Raw genomic sequence first — 16,339 nt, 5'->3', positions numbered from 1 at the left:
AGGCCACATACATTAAGAGGAAATGGCTAGAAAACATGAGCACTTTGGACTAAGTTATCTAGAAGAGCTAAATATGATTAAGGAGCGTGAGGTTATATGCAAGGAATCTCGGCAGGATTTTCTTAAATTCAAACAAGCAGTAGCTACTGCTCATACAAATGTGAGCACTCAGCCCTTACTGGAAGATTTAACACCAGATCGGTCACATCAGTTAGAGCACTATCATCTTCAGAGGTCAGAGAGTTCACATAAGCCTATCATTAATATAAATAAAAATATCCCTAATGAATTAATTGTCAGTTCTGAAATTCACAGAAAAGTAAGGATCTCTCCTGAAGTAAGAGACATGAAAAAACAAATTCATGATCTCAGTATGATGACTCAAAGAAATAAATCTTCTGTAAAAGAGGACAGTGCTGACAAAAATCAGAAAAGTTACTCTGAAAAAATAAATATGGAAAATAGTAGTTGTGGTCATGAAAGTACAAGTGTAAAGATGCCAGTAATAGCACCTTTAGCAGGTACCACTAAAAAAATCACTATGTTAAAACAAGCAGCACCACCTCGGAAGCCTAAATATCGCAGACTTATTCTTTGTCCAAGGCTAGTAAATTATAACGCCCCCATTCTGTTACAGAAAGTCAAAGATACTAGAAAAGTGCAGAGTAGAGCCCATTCTATAAAGATAAACGTTCAGACTGTAAAAACAAATAGAACTGAAGAAGATAGCAATGACAGTAAAGAAAGTGATGAATCTAGTTCTACAGATTCTGATTCAAGTGAAAAGGCTTCTAAAAAGAAAAAGGTTATTAGGAAAAAAGATAAAAAAATTGTATGCAGAGAACGTTCAAAAGCAAGTCAACAAGATTCAGTTGTTGAGCCAGGAAGAGTACTGAGTAAAAGAAGCAGTGTCTCCTGCAGTCATCCAAGTGTGAGGTCTGCTTCAGAGCAGTTGGAAGAGGCTACAGACATAACTAGACCAGACACTTCAAAAATATATGAGGAGAACTTCCAGCAGAGCAAACCAGAAGAGCTTACTTCCACACCAAAGTTGCCTGTGAGAGTGGTTGCAAGGTCTATTGATGAAATAATTGCTTCTCTGCAGTCTACTTTTCAGTCTCCCTCAGACCAGATGATCAAAGAACTCCTGGAGAGTGTTCTTGGCCGGAACTACAGCATAAAAATGGAAGTAGGTGAACCAGAACAAGAGCAATATTTTCTGTTGAGTAAATATACTTTTAGAAAAGCTGTATATTTGTTTTTCCGATCCTACAATGTGTTATAACACAGAGGCCAGACAAAACAAATGGATAAAAACACTGATGTGTCATAGAACTTTGTTCATTGTTTCTTACTGTCAATTTGCAGTGTCCTTTAAAAGTAAAATCAAGCCAATATTAAAACCAGTTAAATATAACTTCATTTAAGGGTGTCTTTTTGGACACTGGCCATATTACATTGCTTATAATCTAGATGGTTTTTCTGTTATCCCTTTAAAGGGATAATCTTGATATTGACAGATTAACAGAAGTGTTAAATGTGTTTATAAGATAACAATATTAAGGGTGTCTGTTTTGAGTTATTGCTTAGTATTGTGAAATCACAGTAAAATTGTTAATATGTTACTGTTAGATTTATTAATGTGGCATTAGAAATTCCTCTCATCTAATGTGGTAGTGTTTACAGTAAAAGACTACAAGGCATCAAGCCTTAAAAAAATGCTTCAGAAGACTGTTAATTGGATACAGAGCCTTTTACTTGGCGATTACTGATTCAGTCCTAAACAGGACAGTGGATATTACTGTCAGATGGCTCTTAGGCCTGTGTGAAATAAGTTGATGAAAGAAGATCTTATTCCATTTCCAAGCGGTCAGGTGATCACATAGAATCCAGTGACCAGGAATAAATGGGCAGGGAGACTGAACTACTCTTTCATGCAGAGGTGGTTGCTTTAGAACAAGGTGAGGCAAATCAGTGGAGCTGTGTGACTGTATGCATGTTATGGCTAGGTAGAGAACATCACTCCCTATGGAATGCAATTATGATCATTACATTCACTTGAGATAACAAACATCATGTAGTTTGATTAAATGCAAAAGTTAGAAGGACAGCAACAATAAGTGTACATTAACTGAACTTCAATTTTAAACAGTAATATATGTGAGCACATCCCATTGTGATTTCCTGTTCAATTTGCATGAAAAATTATTAGTTTTATGCTACAGTACTTTTTTACCTATTTATAAGAACTATACGTCTTAGACCCGATTTTCAAAAGGGCCCAACTATAGTTCCCATTTAGGCACCTAAATAAGTGGCCAAGTTTTTAACAAAGGTCAGGCCCCAGTTTGAGGTGGGGAGGAGAGATTCTCCATTGTTTTCAGTGGGAGTTGCTGGGTGAGAGCATTTTTAAAAATCTGTATAGTGATCTTGAATTCCTTTCACTTAAAACTTTTCATTGACAGGTTCAGGTTAAAAAAAAATCTAAAATGGAGGAGAGTTTTTGCAGGTCTGGTTGTTCTTTAGCATTTTCATCATCTAGAAGATCTGAGCCTTAACAGGGGCATGCTGCTCTAACAATTGTTGATTAAGTTACCTAAAGTTAAAGGCAGTTGCAGCATGTATTTTCTCAACTGAAGTGACTTTTTAAATAAGATGAAGAATTTATCAATTATTTTTAATCTGTTATGCATGGTTTATCTAATATATTGCTGAGTTTTAGTCCTTGCCTTTACAAACAAGTTATGAAATTTGTTCTTTTAGGTGAAATGGAAATATCCAAGAAATACATTTATTGAAATGAAAACAAGCTGTTGTAATTAAATGAGATTTTCTTTATTTACATCTTTTTCCCTTCTTATCTCATTCTTGATTGGCATTGGCTGCTTAATGTTGATAGCTTAATGTACTGTTACAAGGTTAACCACAATTTACCCAGCAGCCTTAAAAGGACACTTGTTACCGGGAAAGTAGCCCCAGCCCAGCAGGGACATGACCCATCAACCATGTTTTCTTTGATTCTGCAAGGGGAACTACAATTGTTATGAATAATAGTTCCCACCATGTTTTGTTGATAATAGAATTTAAATCATAATTTTAATCTGATTGTCAGTGCTTGCTAAGTCTTAATATACTGAGTTACCAAGTTACTATGAGAGGGAGTTTATATTCATTTCAGAAATGTATTGCTTTTGTTCAGTATTTAACAATCTGCAGCTGATCATCTTTATTTTTTACAGTACAATAATTCTTTGGTGGTCCAAATAACCTTCTGGGGTATATGGATGGAAGAAAACCCCGTTTTGTTAGTAAAATAAAAATCTTGTAAAATTACCACAAAAATTTGAGCATGCAAATATTGTTATTAAACAAGAACTGTATAATGAACGGTATCAACCCAACACCAAATATACTTTTATCTTTTAAAATTATGTGTGTGTCTGTCTCTGGGTACTGTGAGTCCATGTCAGAGTGATGGCCAGTTGAGATCTTCTCCATTATGCTTAACAGTTTGGCTAGTCACTTACTGTGCTTCAGAAGTGGGTTGATAAGGGTAGTCACTGTTGACCAACGCTGTTTCCCTTGACATTTACATCCAGTCATGCTATTTATGTTATTTTAATGTTTGCTATTTACATTCTTTATGTTCTAGTTGAGGTTTTAAATTATAGTTCAGACATAAATGACTTTTACTTCTTGGATAGATCTATGTATGGTTCACCATTAATGAGAAGGAATTCTTGTGGAAGGTATAAGATAGCTATACCTGCAAGCTTAAGCGGCAGTGCTGAAATTGACAGCATGCATTTCCCACCAATTAACCACCTTTCATGTATTGCTTGCTGATAAAGTGAGAACAGTTTCATACAGACAGGACTATATGCAGATATTTTAAACTTTCTCTTTTCACTGTTTCCTTGAGGACCAGTTCAACTCCCATTGAAGATAATGGGAGGTCTTTTCATTTATATGATTTGGATTTGAATCAGGCCTTTAAGAAGGAAGGTCAGACTCTTCACATCTTCCTTATTTTCTGGTTAGAGTAGATTTGTGGGCTGGCTCCTACTTGGCTCCTCACTGTTCTTCTGTAAAAGAAACGTAATTTTTTTCATTACAAGTTTGATTACCAGGGCTATTTGTCCATCCTTTTCTTCAGTTTTCTACTGCTTCTGCTTTTTTGTTTAAATACTAAAGGAATGGTAACATTATTTTGGAATGCAAATAAGAGCATCCATTTCAGACTGTGTCCAAATGTCTATAACATCTCTAAAATTTAGTCTTTTCACTGTTGTTTAGGCTCTTATTCTTGCCCATCTTGATAATTGCAACCTCCTTTTCTCTGGTCTTCCTGACATTCACCCTCGCTTCCCTGAGGTATATTCAAAATACTGCTGCTAAGATCATCTTCCTGACCCATATATCTGAACACATCATCCTGCTCTTTGAGTCCTTCCACTGGCTTCACCTTCAGAAGTTCCAGACTTGTTAAGGCCCTTCTCAGTTTAGACCCATCTTTCTTATCTGTATTTGTACTTTATTGTGTTGGCGCCCCATGTCCTCTGCTCTACTAATAATGCTGTTCTTTATACTGCATTGGCCAATTATTCACTTGCTTCACAAGCAGCATCACACAATCTTCCATGCAACCCTTATGCATGGTAAACTGTCCCTGAAAGAGTCTGGTAAGCCACTACACTTTCCTCCAAATTTCTCTTCAATACATGTCTGTCATGATGCTATGGAAAATTACCTGGTGATGATGGCCTAGGGACCTCTGATGTTTAAATTATTTGCTTAAATCTTCTTTTAAAAAAAACCCCTAATCAGCTCCAAATAATCTCGTTATGCAAAGAGATGTTCTATATAAACACATGTTCTTATGCATACATCCGACGAAGTGGGTATTCACCCACGAAAACTCATGCTCCAAAACTTCTGTTAGTTTATAAGGTGCCACAGGACTCTTTTCTGTTTTTACATGTTCTTATTACTGTTTCCCTCATCCTTAGTATGCAGGTCCTTTGTGCTGTTGGTGGCCTGTGATACATACTCTTTGGGGAATTCTGTACAGAATTAATGGCCCCTGCAGATTTCTTTGCTTCCCCATAGAAAAATGATTTTCTGATAGGGAAGCTGCAAGAGCAGTCACGCACCACTCCCTAGCTGTGCAGGTACATCATTTCAGGCACATGGAGCAGCCAGTGGAGAGGTAAATCAATACAAGGCTGGGAACATCCCAGCCAGTGGCTTCTACTCTGATCCAGGATCAGGTGTTAATCCTGGCTGGGTGGGAGGCAGGAGAGAACGGGACTTCTTCCCCTGCAAGGAGTGGCTGGGGTTGCATCAGACCCATGCCCAGAAACCTCCTCCAGCTGCAGGAAGCTCAGCATCCTCCCCTGTTTCTTGCCTCCATTGCTCCTCAGCTGCGGAGAGGAGGAGTCACCGTATGGGGAAGTGCTCCCCCATCCTTCCAAATCAATTTGGAATGGGGAAGTTCACTGCTGGGGCTGTATTACTCCAAGCCTTGGTCTACACTATGAGTTTAGGTCGAATTTAGCAGCGTTAGATTGATTTAACCCTGCACCCGTCCACACAATGAAGCCATTTTTGTCTACTTAAAGGGCTCTTAAAATCGATTTCTGTACTCCTCCCCAACGAGGGGATTAGCGCTGAAATTGACATTGCCAGGTTGAATTTGGGGGTAGTGTGGATGCAATTTGACGGTATTGGTCTCCGGGAGCTTCCAAGAGTGTTCCATTGTGACCGCTCTGCACAGCACTTTCAACTCAGATGCACTGGCCAGGTCGACAGGAAAAGCCCCGCGAACTTTTGAATTTTATTTCCTGTTTGGCCAGCATGGCAAGTTGATTAGCACAGGTGACCATGCAGAGTTCATCAGCACAGGTGACCATGGAGTCCCAGAATCACAGAAGAGCTCCAGCATGGACCGAATGGGAGGTACTGGATCTGATGTGGAGGCTGCTAGGGGCAGTGTGCTGGGAGAGCAGCGGAGCCCTGATTAGGGGGCGGGGCTTACCTGATTAGGGGTCCTATATAAGTAGCCAGCCAGTCAGGCAGCGGCACAGACAGCTGCAGCGGCACAGGAGCCAGCAAACAGAACTGTCAACAGGAGTTTCAGTGGGAGTTTCCGGGGGAGACTAAGACAGAGGAACTGACAAGCTAATTAAGGGATAGGGTGGTGCTCTGGTGCCTGCTGGGGGTTTGTGTGGTGTTGACTACCAGGCTTTAGGTGGGAAGGCTATGACTGATACAGAGGTAGCAGTAAAAGACACAATGAGGATGATCGGATGTAGAAGCTGCGGCATGTACATGATCCTGGAGGGGGTGCCTGAAAAGAGTTTTGTCTGCATGAAGTGCCGCCTGATAGAGCTGATGGAAGAAAAGATCCAAGGACTGGAGATGCAGGTGCAAACTCTCGTTGAGTTTAGGAGGGGGTTTGAGCAGATGATGGAGCACAGACACGAGGGGGCTGAAGGGATAAGCTCAGACGTGCAGATGGAAGCAGGACGAAAGAATTCAGAGGAGAGACTGCTGGGTAAGGAAAGTGGACGGTGGAAGCATGTGACGAAGAGAACCAGGCAGAGGAAAAGACGGGCCAGTGAAGGAGAAATAGAACTCAGGAACAGGTTTGCAGAATTGGAAAATGAAGAAGGGGCACAGCAGGTGGCCACTGAAGGGGAGAGAGCAAGGAAAAAGAAAAGAGCTGATAGTCCTACAAGAGGAGGGGAGGAGTCAATGGAGGAACACCAGATATGAGCCCCAGGAGGATTGCAAGGGGGAATAGGAATCGAGAGGACTTGCAGCCAGTGGGTGTGGGGGATAGACGGGAGAATCACACTGTCACCAGGAAAAGGCAGGTCTATGTGATTGGAGACTCCTTACTGAGAAGAATAGACAGGCCTGTAACTAGAGCTGATCGGGAGAACAGAAGGGTGGTGCTGTCTGCCAGGGGGCTAAGATACAGGATGTGGACCTGAGGCTGAAAAGGATACTAGCGGGAAGCAGGGGAAGAATCCGTTGATTGTCCTTCATGTGGGAACGAATGATACGGCTAGATACTCTCTGGAATGTATCAAGGGAGACTATGCCAGACTGGGGAAGACGCTTAAGGAAATTCGAGGCTCAGGTGATCTTCAGTGGGATTCTGCCAGTTCCTAGAGAAGGGCGACAAAGGTGTAACAAGATTATGGCGATCAACAGATGGCTCAGGCAGTGTGCTATAAAGGAGGGCTTTGGGATGTACGGCCATTGGGAAGCATTTACGGACAAAAGACTGTTCTCTCAGGATGGACTTCACCTGAGTAGAGGAGGGAAATAGACTTCTAGAATGGAGGCTTGCCGACCTGATTAAGAGAGCTTTAAATTAGAAATTTGGGGGAGATGGTTGGGAGATGTTCAGGAGATCTCCACGCCGGAATTTAACCTTGAGAGGGAAGTAAACAAGTAGAGAGGATACAGCCGTGGGCAGAAGAATTGGCATAAGGAGGAAGGGTAGTGTAGATAACAGACTAACAGGTGATGCTGGTGGTAGAATGGTCTGTGCCTAACAGGGTACAGAATGTGAGTGAAGCCAAACGGCAAAAATTAAAGATGTCTGTACACTAAAGCAAGGAGCCTAGGGAACAAAATGGAGGAACTAGAGCTACTGGTGCAGGAAGTGAAACCGGGATATTATAGGGATAACAGAAAACCTGGTGGAATAGTAGTCATGACTGGAGTACGGGTATTGAAGGCTATGTGCTGTTTAGGAAAGACAGAAATAAAGGCAAAGGTGGTGGAGTAGGCATTGTACATCAATGAGGAGGTTAACTGTAAAGAAATAAGAAGTGATTGGAATGGACAAGACAGAGTCTGTCTGGGCAAAAATCACACTGGGAAAGAAAGCTACTAGAGCCTCCCGTGAGATAGTGCTTGGGGTGTGCTACAGACCGCCGGGATCTGATTTGGTATGGATAGAGACCTCTTTAATGTTTTTAAGGAAGTAAACAATAATGGGAAATGTGTGATCCTGGGAGACTTTAACTTCCCAGATATAGACTGGAGGACAAGTGCTAGCAAGAATAATAGGGCTCAGATTTTTCTGGATGTGATAGCTGATGGATTCCTTCACCAAGTAGTTGAAGAACCAACAAGGGAGGATGCCATTTTAGATTTGGTTTTGGTGAGTAGTGAGGACCTCATAGAAGAAATGGTTGTAGGGGACAACCTTGGTTCGAGTAATCATGAGCTAATTCAGTTCAAACTAGATGGAAGGATAAACAAAAATAGATCTGGGACTAGGGTTTTTGATTTCAAAAGGGCTAACTTTAAAGAATTAAGGAACTTAGTTAGGGAAGTGGATTGGACTGAAGAACTTGTGGATCTAAATGCAGAGGAGGCCTGGAATTACTTTAAGTGGCAGCTGGAGAAACTATCATAAGCCTGCATCCCAAGAAAGGAGAAAAAAACCATAGGCAGGAGTTGTAGACCAAGCTGGATAAGCAAGCATCTCAGAGAGGTGATTAAGAAAAAGCAGAAAGCCTACAAGGAGTGGAAGAAGGGTGGGATTAGCAAGGAAAACTACCTTAGTGAGGTCAGAACATGTAGTGATAAAGTGAGAAAGGCTAAAAGCCAAGTAGAGTTGAACCTTGCAAAGGGAATTAAAACCAATAGTAAAAGGTTCTATAGCCATATAAATAAGAAGAAAACAAAGAAAGAATAAGTGGGACCGCTAAACACTGTGGATGGAAAGGAGGTTAAGGATAACCTAGGCATGGCCCAATATCTAAATAAGTACTTTGCCTCAGTCTTTAATAAGGCTAATGAGGAGCTTAGGGCTAATGGAAGGATGACAAACGGGAATGAGGATATGGAGGTGGATATGACCACATCTGAGGTAGAAGCCATACTTGAACAGCTTAATGGGACAAAATCGGAGTGCCCAGACAATCTTCATCCGAGAATATTAAAGGAACTGGCGCATGAAATTGCAAGCCCGTTAGCGAGAATTTTTAATAAATCTTTAAACTCAGGGGTTGTACCGTACGACTGGAGAATTGCTAACGTAGTTCCTATCTTTAAGAAAGGGAGAAAGAATGATCCGAGTAACTATAGGCCTGTTAGTTTGACATCTGTAGTATGTAAGGTCTTGGAAAAAATTTTGAAGGAGAAAGTAGTTAAGGACATTGAGGTCAATGATAATTGGGACAAAGTACAACATGGTTTTACTAAAGGTAGATCGTGCCAAACCACATGATCTCTTTCTTGAGAAGGTGACAGATTATTTAGACAAAGGAAATGCGGTAGACCTAATTTACCTCGATTTCAGTAAGGCATTTGATATGGTTCCACATGCGGAATTATTAGTCAAATTGGAAAAGATGGGGATCAATATGAAAATTGAAAGGTGGATAAGGAACTGGTTAAAGGGGAGACTACAATGGGTTGTACTGAAGGGTGAACTGTCAGGCTGGAAGGAGGTTACTAGTGGAGTTCCTCAAGGATCGGTTTTGGGACCAATCTTATTTAACCTTTTTATTACTAACCTTGGCACAAAAAGCGGGAATGTGCTAATAAAGTTTGCAGATGACACGAAGCTGGGGGGTATTGCTAACACGGAGAAGGACCGGGATATCATACAGGAAGATCTGGATGACCTTGTAAACGGGAGTAATAGTAATAGGATGAAATTTAATAGTGAAAAGTGCAAGGTCATGCACTTAGGGATTAATAATAAGAACTTTAGATATACATTGAGGACGCATCAGTTGGAAGCAACAGAGGAGGAGAAGGACCTTGGGGAATTGGTAGATCACAGGATGACTATGAGCCGCCAATGTGATTTGGCCGTTAAAAAAGCTAATGCGGTTTTAGGATGCATCAGGCGAGGTATTTCCAGCAAAGATAAGGAGGTGTTAGTACCGTTATATAAGGCACTGGTGAGACCCCACCTGGAATACTGTGTGCAGTTCTGGTCTCCCACGTTTAAGAAGGATGAATTCAAACTGGAACAGGTTCAGAGACAGGCTACTAGGATGATCCGAGGAATGGAAAACCTGTCATATGAAAGGAGACTCAAAGAGCTTGGCTTGTTTAGTCTAGCCAAAAGAAGGCTGAGGGGGGATATGCTTGTTCTTTATAAATATATCAGAGGGATTAATATTAGGGAGGGAGAGGAATTATTTAAGCTTAGTACCAATGTAGATACAAGAACAAATGGGTATAAACTGGACACTAGGAAGTTTAGACTTGAAATTAGATGAAGGTTTCTAACCGCTAGAGGAGTGAAGTTCTGGAACAGCCTTCCAAGGGGAGTAGTGGGGGCAAAAGACATATCTGGCTTTAAGATTAAGCTTGATAAGTTTATGGAAGGGATGGTATGATGGGATAGCCTAATTTTGGCAATTGATCTTTGATTATCAAGAGATAAGTATGCCCAGTGGTCGGTGATGGGATGTTGGATGGGATGGGATCTGAGTTACTGCAGAGAATTCTTTTCTGAATGCTGGCTGGTGAGTCTTGCCCACATGCTCAGGGTTTAGCTGATTGCCATATTTGGGGTCGGGAAGGAATTTTCCTCCGGGGCAGATTGGCAGAGGCCCTGGAGGTTTTTCGCCTTCCTCTGCAGCGTGGGGCATGGGTCACTTGCTGGTGGATTCTCTGCTGCTTGAGGTCTTCAAACCACAATTTGAAGATAGGTGATCACATTGGTCCCTTCTGACCCTAGAATCTGTGAGTCTATGATTGCTGTATGGGGAGACGAATCCATGCTATCAGAACTCCATTCCAAAAGACGAAATGCCAAAATATTTGAAAAAATCTCCAAGGGCATGAAGGACAGAGGCTATAACAAGGACCCACAGCAGTGCCGCGTGAAACTTAATGCACTCAGGCAAGCTTACCAAAAAACCAAAGAGGCAAACGGGTCAGACTCCCAGACATGCCACTTCTATCAGGAGCTGCATGCAATTCTAGGGGGTGCCCCTACAACTACCCCACCCTTGTATGTGGACTCCTGCAAGGGAGTGTCACACAACAAGGATGAGGATTTTGGAGACAAAGAAGATGATGATGAGGATGAGGTTGAAGATAGCGCACAGCAGGCAAGTGGAGAAACCATTCTTCCAAATGCCAGGAACTGTTTATCACCCTGGAGACATTACCCTCTCAACTCGGGTTCTTGGACCTTGAAGGGGAGAAGGCCCCTTTGGTGAGTGTGCCTTTGTAAATATAATACATGGTTTAAAAGAAGCACGTTTAATGATTAATTTGCCCTGAAGACTTGGGATATATTCGTGGCCAGTAAAGCTTCTGGAATGCAGTCAAGCAACATCTGTTCTTTATCTCTCTGTGTTATCCTGTTTGAAATAGGGGAATTTTATTAAGGGGACATTCAGAGGTGGCCATTCGTGCTGGGCTGTGTGCCTGTGGCTGAAAAGAAATCATCCCCGCTGTTAGCCACCACTAGCTGCAGATGTTTCAACGCTCACACTATCTTCTCCTTCCCAGAGGATAGCGAAGATTAGAAGGCGAAAAAACGCATTCGCGATGAAATTTTGTCTGAGCTCATGCAGTCCTCCTGCACTGAAAGAGCCCAGGGGAATGCATGGAGGCAAACAATGTCAGAGTCCAGGAAAGCACCAGTGAACACAAGGACAGGAGGGACATGCGAGATGAGAGGTGGCGGGAGCAAGAGGAGCGGTGGCGGCAGTGTGATGAGAGGAGGCAGGAGGCAATGCTGAGGCTACTGGAGGAACAAACTGATATGCTCTGGCGTATGGTTGAGGTGCAGGAAAGGCAGCAGGAGCACAGACCGCTGCTGCAGCCCCTGTGTAACCAACCACCCTCCTCCCCAAGTTCCATAGCTTCCTCACCCAGACGCCCAAGAATGCAGGGAAGGGGACTCCGGGCACCCAACCACTCCACTCCAGAGGACTGTCCAAGCAACAGAAGGCTGGCATTCAATAAGTTTTGAAGTGCAGTGTGGCCTTGTCCTGCCCTCCTCCCATCCTCCACCACCCCATTTGGTGCTTCACTCCTCCACCACCCCTCCCAGGCTACCTTGGCAGTTATCCCCTTATTTCTGTGACTAATTAATAAAGAATGCATGAATTTGAAACAACGACTTTATTGCTTCTTCAAGCGGTGATCAAAGGGGGGAGGGGAGGGTGGTTGGCTTACAGGGAAGTAGAGTGAACCAAGGGGGTGGGTTTTCATCAAGCAGAAACAAACAGAACTTTCACACCATAGACTGGCCAGTCATTAAACTGGTTTTCAAAGCTTCTATGATGCACAGCACACCCTGCTGTGCTCTTCTAACCACCCTGGTGTCGGGCTGCATGTAATCAGCGGCCAGGCGATTTGCCTCAACCTCCCATCCCACCATAAATGTCTTCCCCTTTACTCTCACAGATATTGTGGAGCGCACAGCAAGCAGTAATAACAATGGGAATATTGGTTTTGCTGAGGTCTCACCGAGTCAGTAAACTGCACCAGCATGCTTTTAAACATCCAAATGCACATTCTACCACCATTCTGCACATGCTCAGCCTATAGTTGAACAGCTCCTGACTACTGTCCAGGCTGCCTGTGTATGGTTTCATGAGCCATGGCATTAAGGGGTAGGCTGGGTCCCCAAGGATAAGTATAGGCATTTCAACGTCCCCAACGGTTATTTTCTGGTCTGGAAAGAAAGTCCCTTGCTGTAGCCATTCAGACAGACCAGTGTTCCTGAAGATGTGAGTGTCATGTACCTTTCCCAGCCATCCCACGCTGATGTTGGTGAAACGTCCCTTGTGATCCACCAGTGCTTGCAGCACTATTGAAAAGTATCCCTTTTGGTTATGTACTCGCTTTCTTGGTGCTCCGGTCCCAAGATAGGGATATGTGTTACGTCTATCACCCCACCGCAGTTAGGGAATCCCATTGCAGCAAAGCCATCCACTATGACCTGCACATTTTCCAGAGTCACTACCCTTGATATCAGCAGCTCAGTGATTGCATTGGCTACTTGGATCACAACAGCCCCCACAGTAGATCTGCCCACTCCAAATTGATTCCTGGCTGACCGGTAGCTGTCTGGCATTGCAAGATTCCTGATGGCTATCCTCACTTGCTTGTGAAATGTGAGGGCTGCTCTCATCTTGGTATTCTTGCGCTTCAGGGCAGGGGAAAGCAAGTCACAAAGTTCCATGAAAGTGCCCTTATGCATCTAAAAGTTTTGCAGCCACTGGGAATCATCCCAGACCTGCAACACTATGCACTCCCACCATTCTGTGCTTGTTTCCTGGTCCCAGAATCAGTGTTCCACGGCATGAACCTGCCCCATTACCATCATAATGTCCAAATTGCCAGGACCCGTGTGTTGAGAGAAGTCTGTGTCCATGTCCTCATCACTCTCGTCATCGCGCTGCTCTTGCCTCCTCGCCTGCTTTTGTAGGTTCTGGTGCTGCATATACTGCAGGATAATGCGCGAGGTGTTTACAGTGCTCATAACTTTCTTGGTGATCTGAGCGGGCTCCATGCTTGCTGTGGTATAGCATCTGCAGGAGAGTAGAGTGGCAGCGGAAGCGTGATGATGTTTTTCAGCCCAACTGTACCGTCAGCTGCCAGAGCAGGAGAGCAGAATGGCAGCGGAAGCGTTACGATGGTTTGCAGCCCTATTGTACCGTCTGCTGCCAGCAGCACACAGGACACAACAGCGGCGGCTGAGCTGAGCGGGCTTCACGCTTGCTGTGGTGTGGCATATGGGTGGAAAAAATGCGTGAAATGATTGTCTGCTGTTGCTCTCACGGAGGGAGAGGCGACCGATGACATGTACCCAAAACCACCCATGACAATGTTTTTGCCTAATCAGGCAGTGGGAACTCAACCAAGAATTCAAATGGGTGGTGGAGACTGTGGGAACTCTGGGATAGCTACCTACAGTGCAATGCTCCACTAACCTCTGTACGTCAATGCTAGGCTCGGTACTGTGGACGCACTCCGCCAACTTAATGCGCTTAGTGGGGACACACACAATCGACTGTATAAAAGTGCTTCCTAAAAAATCGACTTCTATAAATTTGACCTAATTTTGTAGTGTAGACATACCCCAAGTGTGCAGGGCAATAAATTGCATTCTCCTGCGTAGGATCGTGACTCTGGGAAATGTGCATGAAATGGTGGATGGCTTTGCAGAGATGGGTTTCCGTAATTGTGGTGTGGCGATTGACGGCACACACATTTCAATTTTAGTGCCAGACCACCTTGCCTCTGAATACATCAATAGGAAGGGATACATCTCATGGTGTTGCAGGTGCTTGTGTATCACTGGGGGCATTTCATGGACATCAATGCAGGCTAGTCTGGAAAGGTGCATGACACATACATCTTCAGGAACAGTGGCATGTACAGAGCCGGGGACTTTCTTTCCAGACCACAAGTTCACAGTGGGGGATTTGGAAATGCTCGTACTAATCCTGGGAGACTCAGTTTACCCCTAACAGCCCTGGCTCATGAAACCTTACACAGGGCACCTGGACAGCAACAAGAAGCATTTTAACAACAGGCTGAGCAGGTGCCGCATGGTAGTTGAATGTGCCTTTGGCTGTTTGAAAGCTCGCTTGAGGTGTTTAAATGGCAGGGCTAGACCTTACCAGGGATAATATTCCCATGGTCGTAGCTGCGTGCTGCACTTTGCATAATGTGTGTGAATCTAAGGGTGAAATGTTTGCTCACATGTAGAGCACTGAGGCAGAGCACTTGGCTGCAGTTTGAACAGACTGATGCTAGGGCTGTCAGAGGACCCTGGGGGCTGCTATTAACATCAGAGAGGCTTTGAGGAACCACTTTGACAATGAGGGGCAGTAATGCATGTCTGCTTTGGAGTTGCTTCCCTGTTGCATCCATGTACAATTTTAGGGCCCAAGATCCATGCAATACAATGCTTTAGGAACCTGTTCCCGAGAGTGAATTGATTGCTATATGCTTTTGTAGAACACAGAATAAAAACACTTTACTATTAAATACCTTAGCCTTATTTATTGTTAAAAAGGGTAAAACTTCACAACGGTGTATAGCTTCAGCTATCATTGTGCAAGCTGTGAGAGGGGTGGAGTGATGGGGAAACTCAGGAGTGCTGTGAAGTGAAAAGGAATGTGTGGGCATAGATGGGGGTGCGGTTGGCAAATAATTGTACATCTGCTGCAGTGGTGCTCAAACTGACAGCTGCAGATTGAGCAGACCCATCAGAGACTTGAGCATCTCTGTATGATCCTCCTTAACTTTTATCATCCGCTCTGTCGCTTGCCTAGCAAAAGCAGCGTTCTCTTTTCTGTCCTGGCCTTTTGGCTTCCCAGCAGTCTTTCCATTCCCTGGTCTGTCTCTCATCACGCTGTATAACCTTGTGGAACATGTCTTCTTTGCTGTTCCTAGGCTTTTTCTTATGTGCCGCAGCCAGTCTGTGAGGTTGCGTGGTGTCTTCTTCAAGGTCTGTGCTGAACAGAAAAGGGATTGTTACATTTCAGCAAACAATTGAAATATTTTAGTAAAAAGGGTATTTTGTTAGTAGAAATCACTTTCCCTCTGAGACTCTAGGCAGGCACACAGCTCCGTGCGCACGCCAGTCATGGTGAGTTTCGGGAGTGGGGGAAGGCTGTTGTGCATATGGACAAAAAGGTCATGGCTTGCAGGGCACCTTTGCAGGGATCTCATTCTAAAATTATCCCACCCTTTTTCATAAGTAGCTAACCTGCTGGCTGACATCTTGCTGCTGAGGGTGACCAGAGAAACCATGGCTCAGCTGCTGAATGCTTGCGGCTTTCACCTCGGTGTATATGCAGCCCAGCTATGTGCTGTTTTGGTCCCAGCTCCAGTGCTCGCTAAATGGCATGGTACAGTTTCCAACAGTGGGGGAACTAACAAGGCTGCAATGCCTTGGAATCTGCGGCAGAGAATTAACAAGTACCTCTTGGAAACCTTCCAGAGCTTCTCCCTGGAGGATTCCCTGCAGGTCTCAACGTCCATCGACACCCTGCTTTCATAAAATTTTGAAACTCCTGAGAGACGAACTGTTGTCCGTTGTCGCTCACAAGTTGTTCTGGCAGACCGAAACAACTAAAGAGTCCCCATAGTTTTTGGATAGTACTCTCTGCAGTAGTGAACTGCATTATAGAGACTTCTGGCCATTTAGAATGGGCATCTACCACCACTAAGAACATGCTTCCTTCAAGGGGGCCAGTGAAGTCAATGTGAATACATTTCCACGGGTTTTCAGGCCAGTCCCAGGGGTGTAGGGGCATCAACTGGGGTGCATTCCTGACACCCTGACATAACATATAAATTCTTGCCTTCTCTTCAA

At 43.8% G+C, this 16,339-nt stretch overlaps 1 protein-coding gene across 9 annotated transcripts in view; it reads left to right on the top strand.

The window, feature by feature from the left end:
* The window catches only part of TTC6 (tetratricopeptide repeat domain 6), a 154,058-nt gene that overhangs the window by 14,729 nt on the left and 122,990 nt on the right, over nt 1-16,339 (top strand). For 6 of the 9 annotated variants that reach the window (XM_030559228.1, XM_030559227.1, XM_030559230.1 and 3 more), the window contains exon 2: nt 3-1,189. The exons of 1 other annotated variant lie outside the window; for it this stretch is intronic. In XM_030559228.1, the coding sequence (XP_030415088.1) occupies nt 23-1,189 (1,167 nt within the window). In that variant the 5' untranslated portion in view covers nt 3-22. The remainder of the gene's footprint in view (nt 1-2; nt 1,190-16,339) is intronic. 2 more of the 9 variants (XM_030559233.1, XM_030559232.1) reach the window with 1 other exon arrangement.

Source organism: Gopherus evgoodei, chromosome 4 (assembly GCF_007399415.2).
Source record: "Gopherus evgoodei ecotype Sinaloan lineage chromosome 4, rGopEvg1_v1.p, whole genome shotgun sequence".
NCBI classification, from domain to species: Eukaryota; Metazoa; Chordata; order Testudines; family Testudinidae; genus Gopherus; species Gopherus evgoodei.
This window is presented reverse-complemented; position numbering and strand designations above follow the sequence as displayed.